The sequence below is a fragment of the Podarcis erhardii genome (genome assembly GCF_964252035.2).
Source record: "Podarcis erhardii genome assembly, chromosome: 3".
Classification (NCBI taxonomy): domain Eukaryota; kingdom Metazoa; phylum Chordata; class Lepidosauria; order Squamata; family Lacertidae; genus Podarcis; species Podarcis erhardii.
In genome coordinates this window covers 118,115,321-118,141,152 of record NC_138507.1, presented here as the reverse complement: position 1 = coordinate 118,141,152, position 25,832 = coordinate 118,115,321, and the positions used below count along the sequence as shown (strand labels likewise).

Below are 25,832 nucleotides of genomic sequence, written 5' to 3'. Positions count from 1 at the left end.
TGTTGCCAACTTCATGGAGCCTGGACAGAAAGGAAGTGGAATTTCGGGTAAGAGCTCGGCTGTAATGCCATTTGATACAACCTCTTCGGGTTGGACTGTTCAGTTCGACTGCAGTTGCCATACCTACCAAGAAAAACTTTTCAGTGTGCTTTTCTCCTGGTCTGTACCTTTTTGGATGCGCTTTGCTTAACATGCTTGTTTTTGTGATTCATGTAGTTTTATATCCATTGCCGCCATTATAGGCCTTGAGCCCTACTTCCTATCTCTCCCCAAGAGGCAGTCTGGTGGAGTGGTCCATTAGGAGCTCCATCTTTCCTGCACTGCTTGCATCCCCCCCTGGGGAAGCTGAGGCTTCCCCTCTCCAACTCCTTCCTTGGAGGTTTATAAGCAGAGGTTGGATGGTCATCTGTCATGGATGCTTTAGCTGAGATTCCTGCATTGCAGGAAGTTTGACTAAATGAGCCTTGGAGTCACTTTGTGAAAAATATACGTTGCTTTTTCACATTGCTTTTCCAGAATAAATAATGCTTTTAATTATTGGGGTTTTTTTTTTGTAAAGGTCATCAGGCCATAAGGATGCAACAATTAGGGATTTTTTATCCAGGGACCTTTTAAGATAGTTTGTATTTGGGGGTTATTTATAGGGTGCTTTTTCTTTAGGAGCTTCTGGCTTAAGAACTCTAGCAAGAAGAACAGATGTTTGCATGCTTCAATAAGTTTGTGCTTGGAACCTAGACATGAAACCTGCTTTCTCCTGTGGCTAAAACCAACTTGTGGCTAATAGTGCTTGTGAGGGAGTCTGACAAACAGGGGAATTTTAGGATTGTAATCAGGCGGTCGTGAAATCTGTGACCTCTGCGCACAGAGGAGGGGCTTGCACTCGGACAAGGAATATATACATGTGTTCTGTTGAAACGAGGTGTGCCTGCTTTGGTCACTCATCTTGCAAGTATAATTACAGCCCAGTCAGTCTGACATCAATACCAGGGAAGATTCTGGAGCAGATCATTAAGCAAACAGTCTGTGAGCACCTAGAAAGGAATACTGTGATCACCAATAGTCAGCATGGATTTCTGAAAAATAAGTCATGTCAGACTAACCTGATCTTGTTTTTTGACAGAATTACAAGCCTAGTAGATGAAGGGAACACAGTGGATGTAGCCTACCTTGATTTCAGCAAGGCATTTGACAAGGTGCCCCATGATATTCTTGTAAAGAAGCTGGTAAAATGCGGACTTGACTATGCTACCACTCAGTGGATTTGTAACTGGCTGACTGACCGAACCCAAAGGGTGCTCATCAATGGTTCCTCTTCATCCTGGAGAAGAGTGACTAGTGGGGTGCCACAGGGTTCTGTCTTGGGCCGGGTCTTATTCAACATCTTTATCAACGACTTGGATGATCAAATTTGCAGATGACACCAAACTGGGAGGGGTGGCTAACACCCCAGAGGACAGGATCACACTTCAAAACGACCTTGACAGATTAGAGAACTGGGCCAAAACAAACAAGATGAATTTTAACAGGGAGAAATGTAAAGTATTGCACTTGGGCAAAAAAAATGAGAGGCACAAATACAAGATGGGTGACACCTGGCTTGAGAGCAGTACATGTGAAAAGGATCTAGGAGTCTTGGTTGACCACAAACTAGACATGAGCCAACAGTGTGACGCAGCAGCTAAAAAAGCCAATGCAATTCTGGGCTGCATCAATAGGAGTATAGCATCTAAATCAAGGGAAGTAATAGTGCCACTGTATTCTGCTCTGGTCAGACCTCACCTGGAGTACTGTGTCCAGTTCTGGGCACCACAGTTCAAGAAGGACACTGACAAACTGGAACGTGTCCAGAGGAGGGCAACCAAAATGGTCAAAGGCCTGGAAACGATGCCTTATGAGGAACGGCTAAGGGAGCTGGGCATGTTTAGCCTGGAGAATCATAGAATCATAGAATCATAGAATCATAGAATCATAGAGTTGGAAGAGACCACAAGGGCCACTGAGTCCAACCCCCTGCCAAGCAGGAAACGCCATCAGAGTACTCCTGACATATGGTCGTCAAGCCTCTGCTTAAAGACCTCCAAAGAAGGAGACTCCACCACACTCCTTGGCAGCAAATTCCACTGTCGAACAGCTCTCACTGTCAGGAAGTTCCTCCTAATGTTTAGGTGGAATCTTCTTTCTTGTAGTTTGGAACCATTGCTCTGTGTCCGCTTCTCTGGAGCAGCAGAAAACAACCTTTCTCCCTCCTCTATGTGACATCCTTTTATATATTTGAACATGGCTATCATATCACCCCTTAACCTCCTCTTCTCCAGGCTAAACATGCCCAGCTCCTTTAGCCGTTCCTCATAAGGCATCTTATGTACCTTCCCCCATCTCCCACAAGAATCGCACGCTCCTTAAAGGGAGAGCGGTTCTTGGGGGCTTTCCTGGGAGGTGGGGGAAGGGACAGAGTCGCACGCTCTGTCCCTTCCCCCACTTCCCCCAAGAGCTGCGCGAAGCCTCCGCAGGACAGCGGTGAGCCTTCATCCCCGTGTCCTGCAGAGGCTTCTGGGACAGCCCACAAAGCCTCCGGAGGGCAGCAGGACAAAGGCACCCCGCTGCCTTGCGGAGGCTTTGCGCAAAAGCCAGAACAGCTGATGCTTCGCGCAGAAGCCAGATCAGCGAGACGGAGCGCTGCGCAGCACTCCGTCTCACTGTTCTAGCTTCTGGGACAGCTCTTGAAGCCTCCGGAGGGCAGTGGGGTGCCTTCATCCCACTGTCCTGCGGAGGCTTTGCACAGCTAAGCCAGAAGCTAGAACAGCGAGAGGGAGCGCTGCGCAGTGCCTGTTCTGGCTTAGCCGCGCAGCCTGCATTCTCTCCATAAAACACACACACATTTTCCCTTACTTTTTAGGAGGGAAAAAGTGTGTCTTACAGAGAGAAAAATACGGTAACTTTTTACTTCTAAATATAGAGTTCATATGCCCTGAGTATATTATTGGTTAGTCTGATCCAGAAACTGATCCGTGACTATTTCCTTTAGTACAAGCAAAGCCCTGCTTCTACTTCCTCCTGTGAAGATGTAGAGTGTCGATCAGGAAATCAGGATTGAAAATGAGTGAACATTCACACGTGAGTGGGAGCACTTACCACTGCAGCAGCGTTCATCATCATCACTACAGTAGCCATCTTGAATATCTCCAAAGGCACAGATCTCAGTTTTGGGGGTCTGGCAAAATCCTCCCGCCAGTCGACATGGCAAAGGAATCCCTGTGCGAAAGAGCGAGGAGTAAATTGCCATTATTTGAGAGGACTTCTTGTGCACAACTGAAACATTAATTTGATGTCTGTTTTGTTTTGAGCATTGGAAGAGCATTTCCAAGTATGAGAGCCTGAGGTCCTGGACCAGGAAATGGGAGACCAGCCTTCAAATCCCCCCTCATCGTGAGGCTCACTGGGTGGCCTTTGGCCAGTCACTCACTCTTGGCTTAATAGGGTTAATATGTCCTGATTTATAAAGTGATTGACCACTATTCCCTTTAGCACAAACAAAGCCCTGCTTCTGTTTCCTCCAGTGAAGAATGCAGAGATCAGGAAATCAGGATTAAAAATGAGCAAACTTTTGCACAAGTGGGACCACCAAGTCATGGATATAACTTACTCCTACAGCAGCGTGCATTAGGGCCACAGGAGATGTTTGTAATCTCTCCAAAGGTACAGTCCTCAATCACTGGGGTCTGGCAAAATCCTCCCAAGAGTCTACACAATGGAGGTTCAGCTGTGCAAAAGAGAGGGAATTAAACTGTCATTATTTGAAAGGACTTCTTGTCCAAAACAGAAACATTCATTTGACTGATGTTTTGTTTTGAGCATTGGAAGAGCACTTCCAAGTATGAGAGCCTGAGGTCCTGGACCAGGAAATGGGAGACCAGCCTTCAAATTGAGCCTCATCATGAGGCTCACAGAGTGGCCTTGGGCCTCTCAGGGTTGTTGTGAGGATTAAATTAGGAAGAACCACAGAAGGCACCTTGAGCTCCATGGAGAAAAAGGTGGGATATAAATACAATGAATGAATGAATGAATGAATATCCAAAGCCTTCTGTAACAGCAAATCAGTATTGTTATGTCCCATAATGCCAATGGGGAGACCGAGGCTGAGAGTGAGAGCGTGGCTTGCTGGAGGCCAGCTGGTGAGCTCATGGTGGAGTTTCCGTCTCTTAGCCACTGTGCTTCAGCATCATATGTCTCTTCAGAGTTTGCTTAACAAGTTCTCACATGCAGAAGCACACACACAAGCGCGTGATAGAGAAGGAAAACTTCATCAGAGCCCCAATCTCTCTCTGCGCTCTGATTTTCACTGCCTTGATAATGTTTACATGTTAGCAATATTGACAAAAGCGGGTGAGAGGCTTGCAATCCATCAGCCTCACTGTTTCTAGATGAGGGTGCATTGCAGTTGCTTTTTTAAATAGTTATTCATTTCTCAAAGATTTCTAAAATGCAGCAATAACAGTCAACATGTTTGCCTTCCTACTATTCCTTGGTGATGGTTGCACCCCTGGTTCAGGTCCTGGTTCTGATCCAGAAACTGATCCGTGACTATTTTCTTTAGTACAAGAAAAGCCCTGCTTCTGCTTCCTCCTGTGAAGATGTAGAGGGTAGATCAGGAAATCGGGATTAAAAATGAGCAAACATTTATATGTGAGTAGGACCAACTCAATGGATATCACTTACGCCTGCAGTAGGTTTCGTTGTAGCCACAGGAGACCCCTGTAAGTTCTCCATAGGTACAGTTTTCTGGTAATTGGCAAGTTCCTCCTGCTAGTTCACAGTCAAATTGCCCTGTATAAAAGAGACGGGAAATAAATTCGTTTAAAGGGGGCAAAAGTGTTGCCAACTACTTTTTTTTCCAAACTAGAACCCTGCGTATTTAATGAGATGACCAACTTTTACAGGCTTCTGCTGCCTCTCAACCTGCTAACTACTGTTTCATTGGCCAACATTAGCAAGGGTCAGATCGGTCCTCCTTCTCTGCAAACACTCCAGCCGATTCCTGAACCTTTTAAGGGTGCTGACACTCAGCTGCACCCAGCCACTTGGGTGGTGTATAAATCATAACATTATGATGATTATTATTACTGCTCCTGGGATCTTTTCAGCACAGCTGCCACCAAAATTTTACAATTCGCTAATGGAAGGGGAGAAAAATTAGCAGATAATGCACCCACAGAACCACATAACTGGCCACTAATGTAGCCTTCATTCCATTCTACTGAAGTTTCCCCTTTGCTTTCAACATGCGCAAATCTGTGGACCACAGGTATTAAGTTTACGGCTTGTAATGCCTTAAGAGAGAATATAATGAAAATGATTTATAGGTGGTACTTAACCCCAGTCAAGCTGGCAAAAATTTACCATCTGCCCGATAATAAATGTTGGAAATGTAAAGAGATTGAGGGTACATTTTTTCACCTTTGGTGGAATTGCCCTAGGATTAAGGCCTTCTGGGAGATGATCTATAATGAAATGAAAAAGCTATTTAAATATACCTTCCAGAAGAAACCAGAGGCCTTTCTCCTGGGCATGGTCGGCCAACTGGTGCGAAGGGAGGATAGAACGTTTTTTATGTACGCTACTACAGCAGCAAGAATACTCATTGCAAAGTATTGGAAGACACAAGAACTACCCACCCGAGAAGAATGGCAGACGAAAGTGATAGACTATAAGGAATTGGCTGAGATGACTGGCAGAATCCGGGACCAAGGAGAAGAGTCGGTGGAAGAAGATTGGAAAAAATTTAAAGCATATCTTCAGAAATGTTGTAAAATTAAGGAATGTTAGAAAGATGTTGGAAAAAGAAAATTAGGTGATTTTGGTAGAAATAATATAAAGGATTAAGTAAAAATGAGTTGATGAACTTGATGAAAGAGAGGACGTTAAATTATAATATAATAACTTAAATTACATAAATGAAAATAAGGTTGGAAGGATTTGCTGAAATAACGATTTGAACTAGAATACAAAATTGGGAGGTAAGGGGAGGTCAAGGAAATAAGTAAAGGAAGAAAGTTATGTAAAGGTCTAATCAGTTCTTGTATATTTTGAAGTGAATATATTTTTCATTTTCATTTTCATTTTATTTTTCTTTCTTTGTTGTTGTTGTATTCTTTCTTTGTATTTTGTATTGTTCTTTTTTCCTTTTTGTAACTTTTAAACTCTGAATAAATATCTTATCAACATGTGCAAATCTGAATTACTGCTGTTCTGAGCTTCAGAAATAGATTGCCATTTGCACCCTCTCTGAGAATAATATTTCCTGGAATCTCCCCAGCAGTGTTGCCAATGTGTCTTGCTCACCTCACACCCAACTGTGCTGGCTATAGTCTTTCTTGGCTCCCAGCCAGATGAGGAGGAGGTAAGGCGCACCCATTTGCCCAGTGGGCACCATCTCTTCATTGGCTATACTCATGGGGTCCTGAGGTGGCAACTGTGGGCATTCTTTAACAAAGAAACTTGCTGGGCTAGGTCCACAATGGAATCCTTCATCAGATTTTTACTCTTCATAGATCCAGGACCTCTGGAATTAGGAAGGACTTGGGGATCATGGACACTAACTTTCCAAACTTTTCCAAGTAATATAAATGACCATCATGGAACTTTCCTGGTCGCTAAAGCTGAATCCAGAATATTGCTGCTTTTGCAAAAGTCATGTATTCAAATTCAGTTTAATTATTAAATACGTAGTTAAATACTTTCCTCCCCACCCCTTTTAAAGCAGCTGGATAGGATAGGAAGCTGCCAGGTCGGACTGTTGTTCCATCAAGCTCATAGCTGTCTACACTGACAGGCAAAAGGTCTTAAGTGTTGCCGACCAGGGAAATACCTGGGACTCAACCTGAGACCTTCTGCATTTGCAGCAGATGCTCCCCCACCTGGGCTCCCACCTCCTCAACAACCCCTTTTTAAGCAGCCAGATGAGATAGTCTATAGTCACAAGAGATTCTGAGAGAAATAAAGTTATATCAAGTACAATATATGAAAATGATAAATCAGGAAATAGAATGGAAAATTAAACAGATGAGACAAAAGACATTCGAATCGGCTAACAAATGTGGGAAACTGCTAGTGTGGCAGATGAAAAAAAGACAAATGCCAAATACTGATACAACGCATCATCAGAGATCTACAACCTCTCCTGGACAATGACAGTTCTCTTTCTCAAGCTCTGGGAGGAAGACCTTTCATTGCCTACAGACAGCCACCCAGTCTTAAACAACTCCTAACCCACAATAATACTACAACCAGACCTAACACGGACACTGGCACCAGAGCCTGCAATAAACCCAGATGCCAACTTTGCTGCCACATACACCCGGACAACACCATTACTGGCCCCAACAACATCACACATACCATCTCGGGACTATTTAATTGCTCATCGTCTAACATTGTGTATGCCATAAAATGCCAACAGTGTCCTTCAGCTCTCTATATTGGACAAACAGGCCAGACCTTACGCCAAAGAATAAACGGACATAAATCGGACATCAGGAATCACAAGACAGAGAAACCAGTAGGAGAACATTTCAATCTCCCAGGACATTCTATACAAGATCTCAAAGTAGCTGTTTTACTACAAAGGAATTTCAGAAATAGACTGGAAAGAGAAGCTGCTGAATTACAACTTATCACCAAACTCAAAACCATGGAGAAACCTGGTCTGAACAAAGACCTTGGATTCTTATCTCATTATACATGACAAAGCCATTTTTCACCTTTTCACCCCTTGCTTTTTCCTGTAAGACCTATTGCAGTCGTTAAGAGTCGTCAACAGGCTCATCACAGCTATCTGCCAATCACCCATTCCCACCACCCTTCTGAGTAATACCCCTCCCCACCTTCTCACTATATAGAAGGGTCTGGAAACTTCTGTTTCAGTGTATCTGAAGAAGTGTGCATGCACACGAAAGCTCATACCAAGAACTGACTTAGTTGGTCTTTAAGGTGCTACTGGAAGGAATTTGTTTTGTTTTGAAAAGTTGGGAAAGATACTCTATTGAAACAAATATTGGTTGCCACTGTGTCCCCCTAGAGGAACTCTGAAACTGTTACAACTGTTACAATTTTCCATTCTAGCTGGCCAGGGAAATTTCTACTGCAAAACAAGTCTGGGCCATGGGAGTGACCTTGATCCTCAGACACAGGGTGATGGCAAATTTGCCTCAGGAAAAAACAACAAGATCGGTTAAAACTAGACTGCAGCAGCGTAGACAATCAGCATCTGGCCCTTCTGTACCAGAAGGGGAAGAACCTGTGCAGGCTGGGCCAAAAGGTATGGCATTTGAAGAGGGACTATCTTCAGCACTAAACAAAATATTTGAATCCTTGGAAAAATTAAGTAATCAAGTTGCTGATGCATCAATTAAAATTGACCAAAATACTACAAGTATTAACAACCTGGGGCAGAAGGTGAATTCCAATACAGAGGCTATTGATAGGCTGCTGCAAGAATCTACATTAAATAGAAAGATAGCCGAAGAAGCAAAGGAGAAGGTATTGGCTGTAGAGGATAAGATACCGCCGATAAGTAAACAGTTAGAGGATCACAGGTTGCTGTTGTCTATGATTGAACTGAAGGAAAAACAGACTAATCTGAGGATCAGGGCTGTACCAGAACTTGAGAAAGACAACTTAAGTGGTTATCTTACACAGGAATTTGAAGACTTTTGGAACCTTGATTCAGATAAACAAGATTTTAAGATAGTAAGCGCCTTCAGACTTGGAAAAGGGGGAAGAAAGAACAGGGTGAGAGACTGTTTGATTACTCTTCGAACAAAAGAAGAGAGAGATAAAATACTGAGTCTCCATTACCAGAAATCTTTGGAAATAGAAGATTCAAGAATAGAAATTTTTAAGGACATTCCAAAACATCTATTGGATCTTAGGGCTAACTACGGAGACTTAGTGGCCCTGTTAAGAAGCAACAGAATTGTATTCAGGTGGGAGTTTCCCCAAGGCCTTTCTTTTACCTACAAAGGGAGAAAAATCAAAATAAGATCAGTGAAGGACAAAGAGAGATTTTTGAGAGATCACGGAGAAAACCTACAAAAAGAAGCTGAGGAAGAAGAAGAGCCAAAAGCACTAAAACCAGCAATACTAGACCCAACAAGGCCTTCTTTGGGACTGGACAAATTAGAGAAAGTGACACCACTGACAGAACAAGAACAACTACTAGGAGCAGTCAGAGGAAAAGCAAAATAATTATACCATGTCTCTGCAGATATTAAGTTGGAATATTCGCAGCCTTAATTCCCCGGATAAGAGGAAAAAAGTTTTTCACCTGCTGAAAAAGGAACAATTGGACTTGATTTGTTTACAAGAAACCCATCTGACAAGGCTACACAGGAAAGTATTGATCAATAAAAGATTAGGCCAAGAGTTTATTTCATCAGATAAGGTCAAAAAGAGAGGAGTTGTGATTTATGCAAAAGAGAGTTTACTACCAAAATTTATATTTAAAGATGACCAAGGAAGATTTGTGGCAATTGAAATTCAATTTCAAGGAGAGAAACTCTTGATAGTAGGAGTCTATGCACCAAATGAGGGGAAATCTGATTTTTTTAAGAAACTGCATGAGACATTGTTGGACTACATGGACTGTAACATTATTATGATGGGAGATATGAATGGAGTGGTGTCTACAAATATGGATAAGTCACAAAGACAGGTAGTTACTAAAGATGGAAGACTACCAAAAACTTTTTTTGAGATGACAGACAATATGGACCTAATTGATACCTGGAGAACTAAGAACCCCCTGGGCAGAGAGGGGACTTTCTTTTCTGAAGCCAAAATGACATGGACAAGAATTGACCAAATCTGGATAACCAGAGGAATGGCTCCCAAGATTCGAAAAGTGGAAATTTGCCCCAAAACTTGCTCAGACCATAACCCTGTGAGAATGGAGATGAAACTAACACCGATTGGTTCCTTTAGATGGAGGATGAATGACACCCTGTTTAGAGATTCAGAGATTACCAAGAAGGCCCAAAAAACCTTGAGAGATTATTTTGAGATAAACATGAAAACCACCGTTGAAAAAAGAGTAATCTGGGATGCAAGTAAAGCGGTCATGAGAGGGTTTCTGATTCAACAGAATGCAATAAAAAAGAGAACTCAAAATGAAAAAAAAGAATTTTTTTTTGGAGAAAATAAGAGAAGGCGAGAAGAAACTTAGAGTGAAACCAAAGTCACAAGAGATTCTGAGAGAAATAAAGTTATATCAAGTACAATATATGAAAATGATAAATCAGGAAATAGAATGGAAAATTAAACAGATGAGACAAAAGACATTCGAATCGGCTAACAAATGTGGGAAACTGCTAGTGTGGCAGATGAAAAAAAGACAAAAGCCAAATACTGTTACAAATTTGGAAGTGGAAGGAAAGAACATACAGAATCCACAGGAGATTAGAAACTGCTTCCAGAGATACTTTAAACAACTTTACACACAAGGGCCACAGAAAGAGATTGACATAGACCAATTTTTGAAAACTAATGGATTACAAAAAATTTCGCAAGAAAACAAGCTACTGCTGAATTATAAAATAACTGAACAGGAGGTGGAAGGCGCCATTCAGAACATGCAGTTGGGCAAATCTCCAGGGCCGGACGGTTTAACCTCTAAATACTATAGATCCTTGAAAGATTGGTTAATTCAACCACTAAAAGAGGTCTGCAATGAAATTTTGGAGGGGGGAAAAGCGCCAGAGTCGTGGAAGGAAGCCTATATTACACTTATACCGAAAACCGAGTCTGAAAAGACACAACTCAAGAACTACCGCCCCATATCCCTGCTTAATGTGGATTATAAAATTTTTGCAGACATTTTGGCTAAAAGACTGAAAAAAGTATTAGTGGAGAAGATACATAAAGATCGAGCTGGCTTTCTCCCTGGTAGACATTTGTCTGACAACATGAGGAATATAATTAACATTTTAGAAAAACCTCAAGTTAATATTAACACCAAAGCAGTTTTGATATTTGTAGATGCGGAGAAAGCTTTCAACAATATTTCTTGGAGCTTCATGAAGAAAAATCTTCAGGGAATGGGGGTTGGTCAAGGCTTTGAAAATGGTATAGGTGCAATATACTCAGAACAAAAGGCTAAATTGATAGTTAATAACGTGGTGACAGAAGAATTTAAGATGGAGAAAGGGACATGACAAGGCTGCCCAATTTCCCCATTGCTTTTTATTTCGGTCCTGGAGGTCCTGTAAAATATGATTAGAAGGTCAAGCTTGCAAAGATATATCATTTGCCCAATAACAAATGCTGGAAATGTAACGAATGTGAAGGAACTTTCTACCATCTTTGGTGGACCTGCCCAAAGATTAAGGCCTACTGGGAAATGATCTATAATGAAATTAAGAAAATCCTTAAGTGGACATTTGCAAAGAAACCGGAGGCTTTTCTCTTGGGTATGGTCGGCCAATTGGTACCAAAGAAAGATAGGACTTTTTTCATGTATGCAACTACAGCAGCAAGAATTCTCTTGGCAAAGTATTGGAAGATGCAAGAATTACCTACTCTGGAAGAATGGCAGACGAAGGTGACTGAATTTATGGGACTGGCAGAGATGACCGGCAGAATCCGTGATCAGAGGAGAGAGACAGTGGAAGAGGACTGGAAAAAATTTAAAATATATCTTAAGAACTGCTGTAAAATTTCAGACTGATAAAATGTCAAGGGGTAAGAAACAGAGAATTATAGCTGTAAATGTTTAAGTTAAGAGAACCTGAGGGAAGTTAAATATAGAAATGGAATGAAGGATTGCTAAAAAACTGGAAACAAGGGTGCAGTGAAGGGGAGGTATGGGGAAGTCATGTGCTGTTTGTGAATGTTTTTTATTTGTGTGTTTTTTGTTTATGAAAATTAATAAAAATTATTAAAAAAATAAAAAATAAAATATGATTAGAAGGGACCATCTGATCAAAGGTATTCAGGTCGGAGCCAAACAGTACAAACTTAAAGCTTTTGCAGATGATTTAGTATTAACATTACAGGAGCCAGAATCTATTTTTTTTTAAATAAATATTTATTAAAGTTTTTAAATATAAATGCACAAATAATAAACGATCTTACTTCTATCACAACAATTTCATCACTTCTTTGGACTCCCTCACGTCTCCCGCTCCCATTTACATCGTTAAAAATTTTTTCCAAACAAATTATCAACTTGTTTACAATCTCATGTCCACTCATTCAAATATAATCTAGCACTTCTTCCAAAAAATTTTATATTTTCTTTAGTCTCACTTATCATCAAATTTAAATCTAATTTAGTGGTGGCCAATTTTTTATAATCTAGCATCCTTCTTAACATTCAACCAAATTACAATGTTTTTGTAGATACATCTTGAATTTCTCCCAGTCTTCCTCCATCTTCTCTTCTCCCAGATCACGGATACTGCCAGTCATCTCGGCCAGTTGCATATAGTCCATCAGCTGCATCTGCCACTCTTCCAGTGTGGGTAGATCTTGAGTTTTCCAGTTTTTTGCGATGAGAATCCTTGCTGCCGTTGTTGCATACATAAAAAATGTTCGGTCCTTCTTTAACACCTTTTGGCCGACAATACCCAGAAGGAAGGCCTCTGGTTTCTTAGTGAAGGTATACTTAAATACCTTTTTCAGCTCATTATATATCATTTCCCAGAAGACCTTCACCTTAGGGCATGTCCACCAGAGGTGAAAGAATGTTCCTTCATTTTCTTTACATTTCCAACATTTATTATCAGACGAATGGTATATTTTGGCAAGTTTAACTGGGGTCATGTACCATCTATATATCATTTTCATTACATTTTCCTTCAGAGCATTACATGCGGTGAAGTTCAGCCCAGTGGTCCACAACCTTTCCCAGTCCTCAAACATAATGTTATGCCCAATGTCCTGTGCCCATTTTATCATAGCCGATTTAACCATTTCGTCTTGTGTATTCCATTTTAGCAGCAAGTTATACATTCTAGATAGTACCTTGGTCTTTGGTTCTAACAATTCTGTTTCTAACTTCGATTTCTCCACCTGGAACCCTAACTTTTTGTCATTTTTAAAAACTTCTTTAATCTGAGCATAATGTAACCAGTCTCGCACCTTATCCTTCATTTTCTCCAAACTCTGCAATTTCCAATTGTCTCCATCTTTTTCTAATTACAGGAGCCAGAATCTAGTACTAAAAGGGTATTGGAATTAATCCAGGAATTTGGTCAGGTGGCAGGATTTAAGTTGAATAAGTTAAAAACTAAGGTTCTTGAGAAAAATTTAACACTGACAGAGAAAGAGAGGTTTCAGAAGGAGACAGGTTTAACATTGGTAAAGAAAGTAAAATATCTGGGGGTGAACAGGACTGCTAAGAATGTGAATTTGTTTAAAGATAACTATGAGAAATGTTGGTCAGAAGTGAAAAAAGATCTTGAAATATGGTCAAGCCTGAAGCTTTCCTTGCTTGGCCGAATTGCTGTTATAAAAATGAATGTATTGCCAAGAATGCTGTTTCTGTTTCAATCACTGCAAATTTTGGATAAGACGGACTGTTTCAAGAAGTGGCAGAGAAATATCTCTAGATTTGTCTGGCAGGGCAAGAAGCCCAGAATAAAATTTAAGATACTTACTGATGCAAAGGATAGAGGTGGATTTGCCCTGCCAGACCTTAAATTGTACTATGAACCAAGCAGCATTTTGCTGGTTGAAAGAATGGCTGCTTCTTGAGAACACAGACATTTTGGATTTAGAAGGTTTTGATAATGTTTTTGGGTGGCATGCATATTTGTGGTACGACAAGGTTAAAGCACATAAGGCATTTAAAAATCATATTGTCAGAAGAGCATTGTTTAATGTCTGGATAAAATATAAAGACTTATTTGAAAATAAAACCCCAAGGTGGCTATCACCTATGGAAGCGAAGGCTCTGAAAAAACTCAATATGGAGGCCAATTGGCCAAAATATTGGGAAATTTTGGAACAGGAGGGTGACAAACTGAAATTGCAGAGTTATGAGAAGCTTAAAGACAAAGTGCGAGATTGGCTTCATTATTTTCAAATAAGGGAGGCTTATAATTTGGATAAAAAAATTGGCTTCCAGGTGGAAAAATCAAAATTGGAAACAGAACTGTTAGAACCCAAAGCTAAGATACTAACAAGAATGTATAGCTTGCTGTTGAAATGGAATACTGAGGATGAAACGGTAAAATCTGCTATGATAAAATGGGCACAAGATGTTGGACATAGCATTATGTTTGCTGACTGGGAACAGTTGTGGACCACAGGTATGAAATTTACGGCATGTAACGCCCTAAGAGAGAATATTATGAAAATGATATACAGGTGGTACATGACACCAGTCAAGCTTGCAAAAATTTATCATTTGCCCGATAATAAATGTTGGAAATGCAAAGAGACTGAAGGTACATTCTTTCACCTTTGGTGGACGTGCCCAAGGATTAAGGCTTTCTGGGAGATGATCTATATGGAAATGAAAAAGGTATTTAAATATACTTTCCTGAAGAAACCAGAGGCCTTTCTCCTGGGCATGGTCAGCCAACTGGTGCCAAAGAAGGATAGAACTTTCTTTATGTACGCTACAGCAGCAGCAAGGATACTCATTGCAAAGCATTGGAAGACACAAGACCTACCCACCTTGGAAGAATGGCAGATGCAAGTAATGGACTACATGGAATTGGCTGAAATGACTGGCAGAATCCGAGACCAGGGAGAAGAGTTGGTGGAAGAAGATTGGAAGAAATTTAAAATCTATCTACAGAAACACTGTAAAATTATTGAATGTTAATGACGTTGGAATGAAACGAAGTGGTTCTAGTAATAAGGCAAAACAAGAATATATAAGAATGGATTGATATTAGATGAAAATTTGAAGTTATAATATGTGAGTAAACAAGGGTAAACAAAGAGGGTATGGATTTGCTGAACAAATTTTTAAATGGAATACAAAAAAGGGAGGTGTGAGGAAGTCATGAAAATAAGTAAATGAGTGGTAAGATATTAGAAAGAGGGATTTTTTTTCTTTTTTCTTTTTATGTCTTCTTGGTTTTTGTATTTTTCGTGTTTTCCTTTTACTGTTTTGTAACCTTTTTCCTGTTGAAAACTTAATAAATATTATTATAAATAATAAAAAAAGGAAGCGGAATGTTGTTGAAGAGATTTGCTTTAATGCAGTCTGATGCAAGTGCAATTGCAGTACAGTGGTACTTTGGTTCTCAAACTTAATTCGTTCCGGATGTCCATTACAAAACCAAGGTGCGCTTTTCCATAGAAAGTAATGCAAAATGGTTTAATCCATTCCAAACTTCTAAAAACTACCCCTAAAACAGCAATTTAACGTGAATTTTACTATTTAACGAGACCGTTAATCCATAAAATGAAAGCAATAAACAATGTACAGCAGTCACACAATCAGTCAATCACACTTTCAAAACAGAGCACCTTTGGCTTCTGAAAAGGTTCGCTATCCGGAACACTTACTTCCAGGTTTGCAGCGTTTGGATTCCAAGTTGTTTGAGTACAAAGGCATTTTGGAACCAAGGTACGACTGTACATACAAAGAAAGAATCTTTTCCATTGGCTTTTCTTCTGGTCTACAGTTTTGGATTCATTTTTGCTTAATATGCTTGCTTCTGTGATGCTTGTATTTTTATGTGCTCCTCCCCTATTTTTTGACACCTCCCCCCCCCAAAAAAACCCCATACAAATTAGTGGTTTTGTTCCATCATTCACAATAAATAAACACAAAGAATAACAACACATGTAAAATAAAAATAAAAATGCAGAAATGAGAAAGGGGCCGAAGTATCTACAGTGGTACCTGGGGTCACATACACTTCAGGTTACATAAGCTTCAGGTTACAGACTCCGCAAAACCAGAAATAGTACCTCAGGTTAAGAACTTTGCTTCAGGATGAGAACAGAAATTGTGCTTTGGCGGTGCGGCGGCAGCAGGAGGCCCCATTAGCTAAAGTGGTGCTTCAGGTTAAGAACAGTTTCAGGTTAAGAACGGACCTCCGGAACGATTTAAGTACTTAACCCGAGGTACCACTGTATTCTCTTAGTTAGTCAACAAAATCAGAATAATGCGACAAGACACCTGTTAGTAGAAACCTTATTTATTATTAAATTATTAAATTGTTTTTCTCATTTATACCCTGTTTTTCAGGGGGGAAAGGCTTCCCAAGTGGCGTATGTGCAATCTCTTTTTTTAAAAAAATGGCACACAAGGAGGAAACAACAGGGAGGGAAGAGGGAAACAAAAGGCAACTCAGGCATTTTCAGTTGAATGTGGGGGTACCATTTGCAGCATCTGTTGTGGTGAGCTATTTCAATTGCTTTTGCTTGATTTGCACATTGCAAACAGCTGAAAGTCCTTAAATCTTGAGAGTAAACCTGATTTGCAATGGGGTTTGAATAATGTCGACTGCAACAGTTTAATTATTACTAGAAGCATATATACCTGATGTACTTCCAGGCATTGTGACTCTTTCAGTACAAGAACAGCAGGTGCTAAAACAGATTGCAATGGCATCTCCTCTTGCTTAAAATCAGGAAGAGTTCCTGAGAAAAGGACACCTTGGCTGCACCTTCCCAGCAGGAACAAGTCGCTGTGCAGAGAGGCACGTCATCTGCTGTATCCCAGCAAGAGCAATTCCTGGTGGAGGAAGGAACCTCATCTGCTCCTTTCCAGAAAAATGGCACTGCTTCCCCTGCTCCTCAACAACAGGATCAGGTCCCTCAGCTGAAAAGCAGCAGTTTCCACATGCATTTCATTGCAGATCACATTATTCAGTGGGAACAAGTCGTCTTAGTATCATAGAATGATAGAATTGCAGAGTTGGAAGGGACCTCATGGTTCATCTTCTCCAACCCCTGCAATGCAGGAATCTCAGCTAAAGCATCCATGACAGATGGCCATCCAAACTGTGCTTCAAAACCTCCAAGGAAGAAAAGTCCGCTGTTGAACAGCTCTTACCAGGGCCGTCTTTAGCATATGTCCCACCGGGGTGCAAAGATCCACCCAGCACCCCCAAATTTAGTTTAGCCCCCAAATTAACCTCCGCGCCATTGAACAAGGCCAACCACGCCCCACCACTGCCCTTTGCCTGCCACAGCCTCCTCGCCCAGCGCCCACCCGCAGTGCTTCTCGCTTAGCATTCATCGTTAAATGGGGAAGAATGCAGCTCGTGGAATTCATAGCATGTGCTCTAGGCACGTTTTTGCAGAAATGGAAAATTTATTTTTTTTAAAAAAAATAATATTTCTTAAAATTTTGGAAATTACAAAAAGAAAAAAGAAAAGTTAAACATACAAAGACAGAAACAAAAACAAAAACACTACATAAAACATTAAATTAACAAAACAAAACATAAACAATTAAAAACACTTCCAATATTTTCAATCTTAACTTTCATACACTTGTTTCATTGACTTCCTCAACATCTCCCTTTTTGTATTCCACTTCAATTAACTATTTCAGCAAGTCCTCTCCATCTTCATCTATTTTCTATCTTAAAGTTAATTTTAACATATTGTAACCTAGTTTTTTTCCCTTTTAATGCATTAACAATCTCTCTGTACCTAGTTCCTTCTAATATTTCTGCCAAAGCCATATAGCTTCATTCCACCTTTTTTCTAACATTCACTAATTTTACAATATTTCCATAAATAATCTTTAAACTTTAAACTCCAGTCTTCTTGCACCGACTCTTCTCCCTGGTCTCGGATTCTGCCAGTCATTTCCGCCAGTTCCATATAGTCCATCAACTTCATCTGCCATTCTTCCCGGGTGGGTAAATCTTGTGTCTTCCAATACTTCGCGATGAGTATTCTTGCTGCTGTTGTTGCATACATGAATAATGTTCTATCCTTCTTTGGCACGAATTGGCCGACCATGCCCAGGAGAAAGATCTCTGGTTTCTTCTGGAAGGTATATTTAAATACCTTTTTCATTTCATTATAAATCATCTCGCAGAATGTCTTAATCCTTGGGCATGTCCACCAAAGGTGAAAGAATGTACCTTCAGTCTCATTACATTTCCAACATTTATTTTCAGGCAAGTAGTAAATTTTTGCAGGCTTGACTGGTGTTATGTACCACCTGTAAATCATTTTCATTACATTCTCTCTTAGGGCATTACATGCTGTAAATTTCATACCTGCGGTCCATAACTGTTCCCAGTCAGCCATCATAATGTTATGTCCAACATCTTGTGCCCATTTAATCATAGCAGATTTCACCGTTTCGTCCTGAGTATTCCACAGAAATGGAAAATTTAAATCGCATGCTGGAAAATGCCAGTACAAAGTAGTTAGTCAAAGAAAATGCCGACAACTAGCGAAAATAAGCATTGCTTTTCAAACGATTTCTGTAAATGAATTTGAACTGGAAGTGATGAAATTAAAACGCGCTGTTGTGAATGACAAGTGCTGCTGCTGGCACGATGCGTCTTTGAGCACAAAGTCAAAAGTACTTTAGTGAAACAGAGGTATACATTTTGATAATACCTAGGTATACATGTATTTTGTTTGTCTAGCTTGATCAAAATTATTTCTGATTTTGTAACAGGTAGATAGTTAAGAGCTTAGGCGGCTTCAGCCCTGCACCCCTTGCACCCCCCGGTAAAGACAGCCCTGGCCCTGTCAGATGGTTTTTCATAATCTTCTTTCTTGTAACTTGAATCAGTTGGTTTGAGTCCTGCCCTCCAAGGCAGGAGAAAACAAGCTTGTTCCCTCTTCCATGTGACAGCCATTGAGATATTTGAAGAATGCTATCACATCTCCTCTAAGTCTCCTCTATTCCAGGCTGAACAGAATAAAAGTTGGCTTATGCCACACTGAATTTATTTTATTGATAAGAAATACATTGGAAAGCAAACAACTCCTCGCAGCGCTTGATTTATAACACAAAGCACAACTACTTTATAATAGGATGATGGAACACCCCAAAAATATGAAAAAAAGAAGCTGCATAAGAACCTGCAAAGGAGCCTTTTTTGATACTATACTACACTGAAATGTCTAAATGTTTCTTTGATTGTCCTTGAATCTGCCAGCCACACATGCCATCCTTTCCTGACACACCAGCATGGCACACCAAATCCTTTGAGAACCACTGGTATAGATGTTAAATGGCAAAGGGGGCAGAATCTGTTGCTCACCTTGTGATCTACTGCAAGTGAAAGGTGGCAGGGGAAAGGTGAGTGTATCTGATGGGAAGAGAGAGCCTGCTTTTGAGCTCAGAAACCAACCTCAGACATTTCTACAGTTCAGGCCTTACAGAGTGCAAGAGCTTGAAAGGGTCAGCCCTGAATCTTACTCCCTCCTGGTCATTGGTTTTTGGGCCTCCCTGGTCCAGAGACAAATTATTGGTCGAACGCACCCTCAAGGATCTAGATCAAATAGAAATCCAAGCTTGTCGTTAAACTGCTTCAGGTGCTTAAACCTGCCCAGTAGGTGAGTATTGCAGCCTCTTCATTTGCAACAACCCTAGACAGCCAGTGCAAGAGAAAAACCCTGCTACATCTTCCAGTCCCTAAAAAGCACTGCTCCACACACCCATCAGAAGAAAAGAGCCATGCAGTTCTGCAGCAACCATCCTAGATGATCCTTTGATGCAAGCAGTGCAGGAAAGATGGAGCTCCTAATGGACCGCTCCACCAGACTGTCTCTTAGGGAGAGATAGGAAGCAGGGCTCAAGGCTTCTGCTTTTGCCGGAGTCCAAGCTGAATCCTGGCCCTGAACTTGGCCAGCGGGCCATGATTGTTTAGAAACCAGTAAGGAGTTCTGGTTTTTGTTTTCCTCTTCCCTTCCTGTCCTTTTCCACTTGTGTGCTATGTTTTTTAGTTTTTTGGTTTTTAAATTGTACATAAGCCACTCTGGGAGCCTTTTGGCTGAAAAACAGAGTACAACTAATCAAAACAATTTTAAAAATGTTTCTACTAACAGGTTTCTCCACACATTTTTGTGGTGCTGGGTGTTTTTTATAGATTTGTTGTTCTTCTTGTTTATATTTTTGGAAAGATGGGATCAAGTCATTAATTTATGTGGTTGCTTGGGGGAGAATGGGGTCATAAAATGTACATAAAACTACATGCAACACAAAAACAAGCATGCTAAGCAAAATGCTTATTGTCTAGAAATTGGTAAGGAGATCTGGTTTTCATTTTCGCCTTCCTTTCTTGTCCTTTTCCACTTGTGTACCATGTTTTGTTTTGTTTTTTAAATTGTATGTAAGCTACTCTTGGAGGCCTTTTGGCTGCAAAGCAGAGTACATCTGATATAAAGAATTTAAACAATGTTTCTACCAACAGGTTTCTCCTCTCATCTTCTGGGTGTTGTTCTTGTTTGTGTTTATAACTTATGAATGATAGGATAAAGTAAATAATTTACGTGGGTGGGGGGTAGCATCTAATGGGGGCAATGGACATAAAACTGTATGCATCACAATAACAAGCATGTTAAGCAAAATGCAACCAAAAAGGTACAGACCAGGAGAAAAGCACACTGAAACGTTTCTTTCTTGGAAGGTATGGCAACTGCAGTCGAACTGAACAGTCCAACCAAAAGAGGTTGCATCAACCTGCACTATGGCCAAGCTGTTACCCGAAATTCCACTTCCTTTCTATCCAGGCGCCATGAAGTTGGGAGCAGCTTTTGTGAGATGACGGGAAATCTGGTAATTGATACGGAAAGAGAACAGGAGGAGAAAGATTGTTCTGCAGATAAATCTTGGGATGGTCTGCAAGATGAATAAATTGCCTAGGATGAGTTAGGAAAAAATGGCCTGGACTGTTCAGATGCTGACAGCTGCAGGAAATACCTGCTTGCAGCATTTCCCACTCAGATGCTCAAATGTGTGTTTCAGCATCTTTTTGGAACAACAACACTATAAATAAAGAGAGCCTCCTTGTTCCATCCAAACTCCTCTTCCTTCTGCCTTAGAGTGCCCTCCCTTTGGTAGAGATCTCAGAAGAAACTGCAGCCATGAGGTTCCTTTACCTGAGCTTTGCTCTGGTCTTCATCTTCATCCAAGTTGTTGCAGGTAAGAGGGCACAGGGAGGGAGTATCTGCTGCAAATGCAGAAGGTCTCAGGTTGAGTCCCAGGTATTTCCCTGGTCGGCAACACTTAAGACCTTCTGTCTGTCAGTGTAGACAGCTATGAGCTTGATGGAACAACAGTCCGACCTGGCAGCTTCCTATCCTATCTAGCTGCTTAAAAAGGCGTGGGGAGGAAAGTATTTAAAAACCTATTTAATAATGAAATTGAATTTGAATACATGACTTTTGCAAAAGCAGCAATGTTCAGGATGCAGCCTTAGCGACCAGGAAATTCCATGGTGGTCATTTATATTGCTTGGAAAAGTTTGGAAAGTTAGTGTCCATGATCCCCAAGTCCTTCCTAATTCCAGAGGTCCTGGATCTATGAAGAATGAAAATCTGATGAAGGATTCCACTGTAGACCTACCCCAGCAAGATTCTTTGTTAAAGAATGCCCACAGTTGCCACCTCAGGACCCCATGAGTATAGCCAATGAAGAGATGGTGCCCACTGGGCAAATGGGTGGGCCTTACCCCCTCCTCACCTGGCTGGGAGCCGAGAAAGACGATAGCCAGCACAGTTGGGTGTGAGCTGAACAAGACACATTGCCAACACTGCTGGGGATATTCCAGAAAATGCCATTCTCAGAGAGGGCACAAATGTCAAGGTATTTCTGAAGCTCAGAACAGCTGTATTTCTGATTAGCAGATGTTAAAATCAAAGGGTAGAATGGAATGAAGTCTGACTCAGTCACCAATTATGTGGGTCTGTGGGAGTATTATCTGCTCATTTTTCTCCCCTTCCATTAGCAATCTGTAAAATTTAGGCTTGGCGGCTGTGCTGAAAAGATCCCAGGAGCAGTAATCATCATCATAATTTTATGATTTATACACCACCCAGCTGGCTGGGTGTAGCTGAGTGTCAGCACCCTTAAAAGGTTCAGGAATCAGCTGGAGTGTTGGCAGAGAAGGAGGACCGATCTGACCCTTGCTAATGTTGGCCAATGAAACAGTAGTTAGCAGGTTGAGAGGCAGCAGAAGCCTGTAAAAGTTGGTCATCCCATTAAATACGCAGGGTTCTGGTTTGGAAAAAAAGTAGTTGTAACCCTTTTGCCCCCTTTAATGAATTTATTTCCTTTCTCTTTTACACAGGGCAACTTGGATGTGAACTATCAGGAGGAACTTGCCAATTCCCAGCAACTACAAACTGCACCTATGGAGAAATTACAGGGGTCTCCTGTGCCTACAACGGAACCTGCTGCAGGGGTAAGTGATATCCACTGAGTTGTGGTGGTTTTTTGTGGTTTTTTTTTTGCAAAATACATTAAAATGCAGTAAATAAATATTTCTATAAACAAAAAGGTAAAGGTAAAGGACCCCTGACAGTTAAGTCCAGTTGTGAATGACTCGGGGGTTGCAGCGCTCAGCTCACTTTACTGGCCGAGGGAGCCCTCATTTGTCCACAGACAGTTTTTCAAGGTCATGCGGCCAGTAAGACTAAGCCACTTCTGGTGAAATCTGAGCAGTGCACGGAAACGCCGTTTACCTTCCCGCCGGAGCGGTACCTATTTATCTACTCGTACTTTGACGTCAAATCAGTACTTCCCATGCCTGACAATGTAGACCAGTGAGATTCCACCATGAGCTCCCTAGCTGGCCTTGGGCAAACCACGCTTTCAGTCTCAGCCTTGATCTCCCCATCAATACATAATAATGGGACATAATAATACTGACTTGCTGTTACAGGAGGCTCTGAATATATATATTTTTATTCATTCATTCATTCATTCATTCATTCATTCATTCATTCATTGCATTTATGTCCCACATTTCCCCAATGGAGCTCAAGGTGCCTTCTGTGGTTCTTCCTAATTTAATCCTCACAACAACCCTGCAAGGCAGATTAGGCTCAGAGTGAGTGACTGGCCCAAGGCCACTCTGTGAGCCTTATGATGAGGCTGGATTGAAGGCTGGTCTCCCATTTCCTAGTCCAGGACCTCAGGCACTCATACTTGGAAGTCCTCTTCCAATGCTCAAAACAAAACATCAGTCAAACGAATGTTTCTGTTTTGCACAAGAGGTCCTTTCAAATAATGACAATTTAATTCCCTCTCTTTTGCACAGATGAACCTCCATTTTGTAGACTCTCGGGAGGATTTTACAATCCAAGTCTGTGAGACTCCACCATGAGCTCACCAGCTGGCCTATAGATAACCATAATTTCACTCTCAGCCTCGATCTCCCCATCAGCATTATGGGACATAATAATATTGATTTGCTGTTACAGAAGGCTTTAATTTAATTCCCTCTCTTTTGCACAGATGAACCTCCATTGTGTAGACTCTCGGGAGGATTTTGCCAGGCCCCAAGGACTGTGAACTGTACCTTTGGAGAGATTACAAACATCCCCTGTGGTCCTAATGCACGCTGCTGTAGAGGCAAGTTATATCCATGACTTGGTGGTCCCACTTGTGCAAAAGTTTGCTCATTTTTAATCCTGATTTCCTGATCTACACTCTACATCTTCACTGGAGAAAGCAGGGCTCTGCTTGTGCTAAAGGAAATAATCACTGATCAGTTTCTGGATCAGAGTAGCTGATAATACGCTCAGGGCATATTAATTCTATTTTTAGAAGTAAAAAGTTGGATTCAGTTTTGATGCAGCACTTCTAGGTTCTGCAACTTCTTTTAAGCATTAGAGGCTCAAGGTTTTCATCTGTGCACAGGGAATTTTGATGTCGCATATGTTCATATGGGTGCAAACTGTGCAGGCTGCTCTTCCCATGGGCAGTAAAAAATGGCGGCTCTGATCTCAGTGTCTGATCTGAGAGCCAGTGTGGTGTTGTAGTTAAGAACGATAGTCTCATAATCTGGGGAACCGGGTTCGCATCTCCGCTCCTCCACATGCAGTCTCTTAGCCACACTCACGTCACAGAGTGTTTGTTGTGGGGGAGGAAGGGAAAGGAGAATGTTAGCCACTTTGAGACTCCTTAAAAAGGGAGTGAAAGGCGGGATATCAAATCCAAACTACTACTACTACTACTCTTCTTCTTCTTCCTCTTCTTCTTCTTCTTCTTCTTCTTCTTCTTCTTCTTCTTCTTCTTTTCTCTCCAAAATCTTAAGACAGCGCTGAGTAAGTGAGGATGAGCCAGCAGTCTGCTGCTGCTGAAGGAACGCAAACATGATTTGGCAACAAAGATTCCCACTTCATTCTGCACTCACCAGAACTCACCTGAAGTACAAAAATAATGTTGACCGGAGCATCAGTGAAATCAGGACTTCCCATGCTGGACAATCCAAGTCTGTGAGACTCCACCATGAGCTCACCAGCTGGCCTATAGATAAGCACACTTTCACTCTCAGCCTCGATCTCCCCATCAGCATTATGGGACATAATAATATTGATTTGCTGTTACAGAAGGCTTTAATTTAATTCCCTCTCTTTTGCACAGATGAACCTCCACTGTGTAGACTCTTGGGAGGATTTTGCCAGGGCCCAATCACTGAGAACTGTACCTTTGGAGAGTTCCCCGAGATCTCCTGTGGTCCTAATGAACGCTGTTGTCGAGGTGAGTTATATCCATGACTTGGTGGCCCCACTTGCGCAAAAGTTTGCTCATTTTTAATCCTGATTTCCTGATCTACACTCTACATCTTCACTGGAGAAAGCAGGGCTCTGCTTGTGCTAAAGGAAATAATCACTGAACTGTTTCTGGATCAGAGTAGCTGATAATGCACTCAGGGCATATTAATTCTATTTTAGAATTAAAAAGTTGGATTCAGTTTTGATGCAGCACTTCTAGGTTCTGCATCTTCTTTTAAGCATTAGAGGCTCAAGGTTTTCATCTGTGCACAGGGAATTTTGATGTCGTATATGTTCATATGGGTGCAAACTGTGCAAGCTGCACTACCCATGGGCAATAAAAACTGGCGGCACTGATCTAAGTGTCTTATCTAAGTCTGATCTGAGAGCGAGTTTGGTGTAGTAGTTAAGAGTGGTAGCCTCTTAATCTGGGGAACCGGGTTCGCGTCTCCGCTCCTCCACATGCAGCTGCTGGGTGACCTTGGGCTAGTCACACTTCTTTGAAGTCTCTCAGCTCCACTCACCTCACAGAGTGTTTGTTGTGGGGGAGGAAGGGAAAGGAGAATGTTAGCCGCTTTGAGACTCTTTTAAAAGGGAGTGAAAGGCGGGATATCAAATCCAAACTCTTCTTCTTCTTCTAACTCCCCAAAATCTTAAGACAGCGCTGAGTAAGTGAGGATGAGACAGGAGTCTGTTGCTGCTGAAGGAACACAATTATGATTTGGCAACAAAGATTCCCACTTCATTCTGCACTCACCAGATGTCACCTGAAGTATAAAAATACATCACAATATCCAGTAGAACCGGAGCTAGAAACCTCATGGTCCCTAAGGACCTGAACCAGGGGAGGAATTCTTGAATGCCAACAATGGTTATAGTTACAGGTATGTAGCCATGTTGGTCTGCCATAGTCGAAAGAAAATAAAAAAAAATCCTTCCAGTAGCACCTTAGAGACCAACTATGTTTGTTAATGGTATGAGCTTTCGTGTGCATGCACTCTTCTTCAGATACTCACAATGGTGATACAGTGGTACCTCGGGTTAAGAACCTAATTAGTTCCAGAGGTCCGTTTTTAACCTGAAACTGTTCTTAACCTGAAGCACCACTTTAGTTAATGGGGCCTCCCGCTGCTACCACTCCACCAAAGCACGATTTCTGTTCTCATCCT

At 41.3% G+C, this 25,832-nt stretch overlaps 2 protein-coding genes across 8 annotated transcripts in view; one reads left to right on the top strand and one right to left on the bottom strand.

The window, feature by feature from the left end:
* The window catches only part of LOC309338003 (uncharacterized protein), a 138,436-nt gene that overhangs the window by 2,385 nt on the left and 110,219 nt on the right, over positions 1-25,832 (top strand). The window contains exons 1-3 of one of the 3 annotated variants that reach the window (XR_014154572.1): positions 20,624-21,085; positions 22,233-22,346; positions 23,205-23,240. The exons of 1 other annotated variant lie outside the window; for it this stretch is intronic. Coding sequence is in view for 1 of the 2 variants with exons in the window: in XM_081855107.1 (XP_081711233.1) it covers positions 21,028-21,085; positions 22,233-22,346; positions 24,533-24,649 (289 nt within the window). In the remaining variant the exon portion in view is untranslated. Of the gene's footprint in view, positions 1-20,623; positions 21,086-22,232; positions 22,347-23,204; positions 23,241-24,532; positions 24,650-25,832 lie in introns of those variants that run through there. One more of the 3 variants, XM_081855107.1, reaches the window with a different exon arrangement.
* The window catches only part of LOC309337976 (uncharacterized protein), a 73,153-nt gene that overhangs the window by 7,048 nt on the left and 40,273 nt on the right, over positions 1-25,832 (bottom strand). For all 5 annotated transcript variants that reach the window (XM_081855054.1, XM_081855053.1, XM_081855059.1 and 2 more), the window contains one exon: positions 3,644-3,760. In XM_081855054.1, coding sequence (XP_081711180.1) covers positions 3,644-3,760 — 117 coding nt within the window. The remainder of the gene's footprint in view (positions 1-3,643; positions 3,761-25,832) is intronic.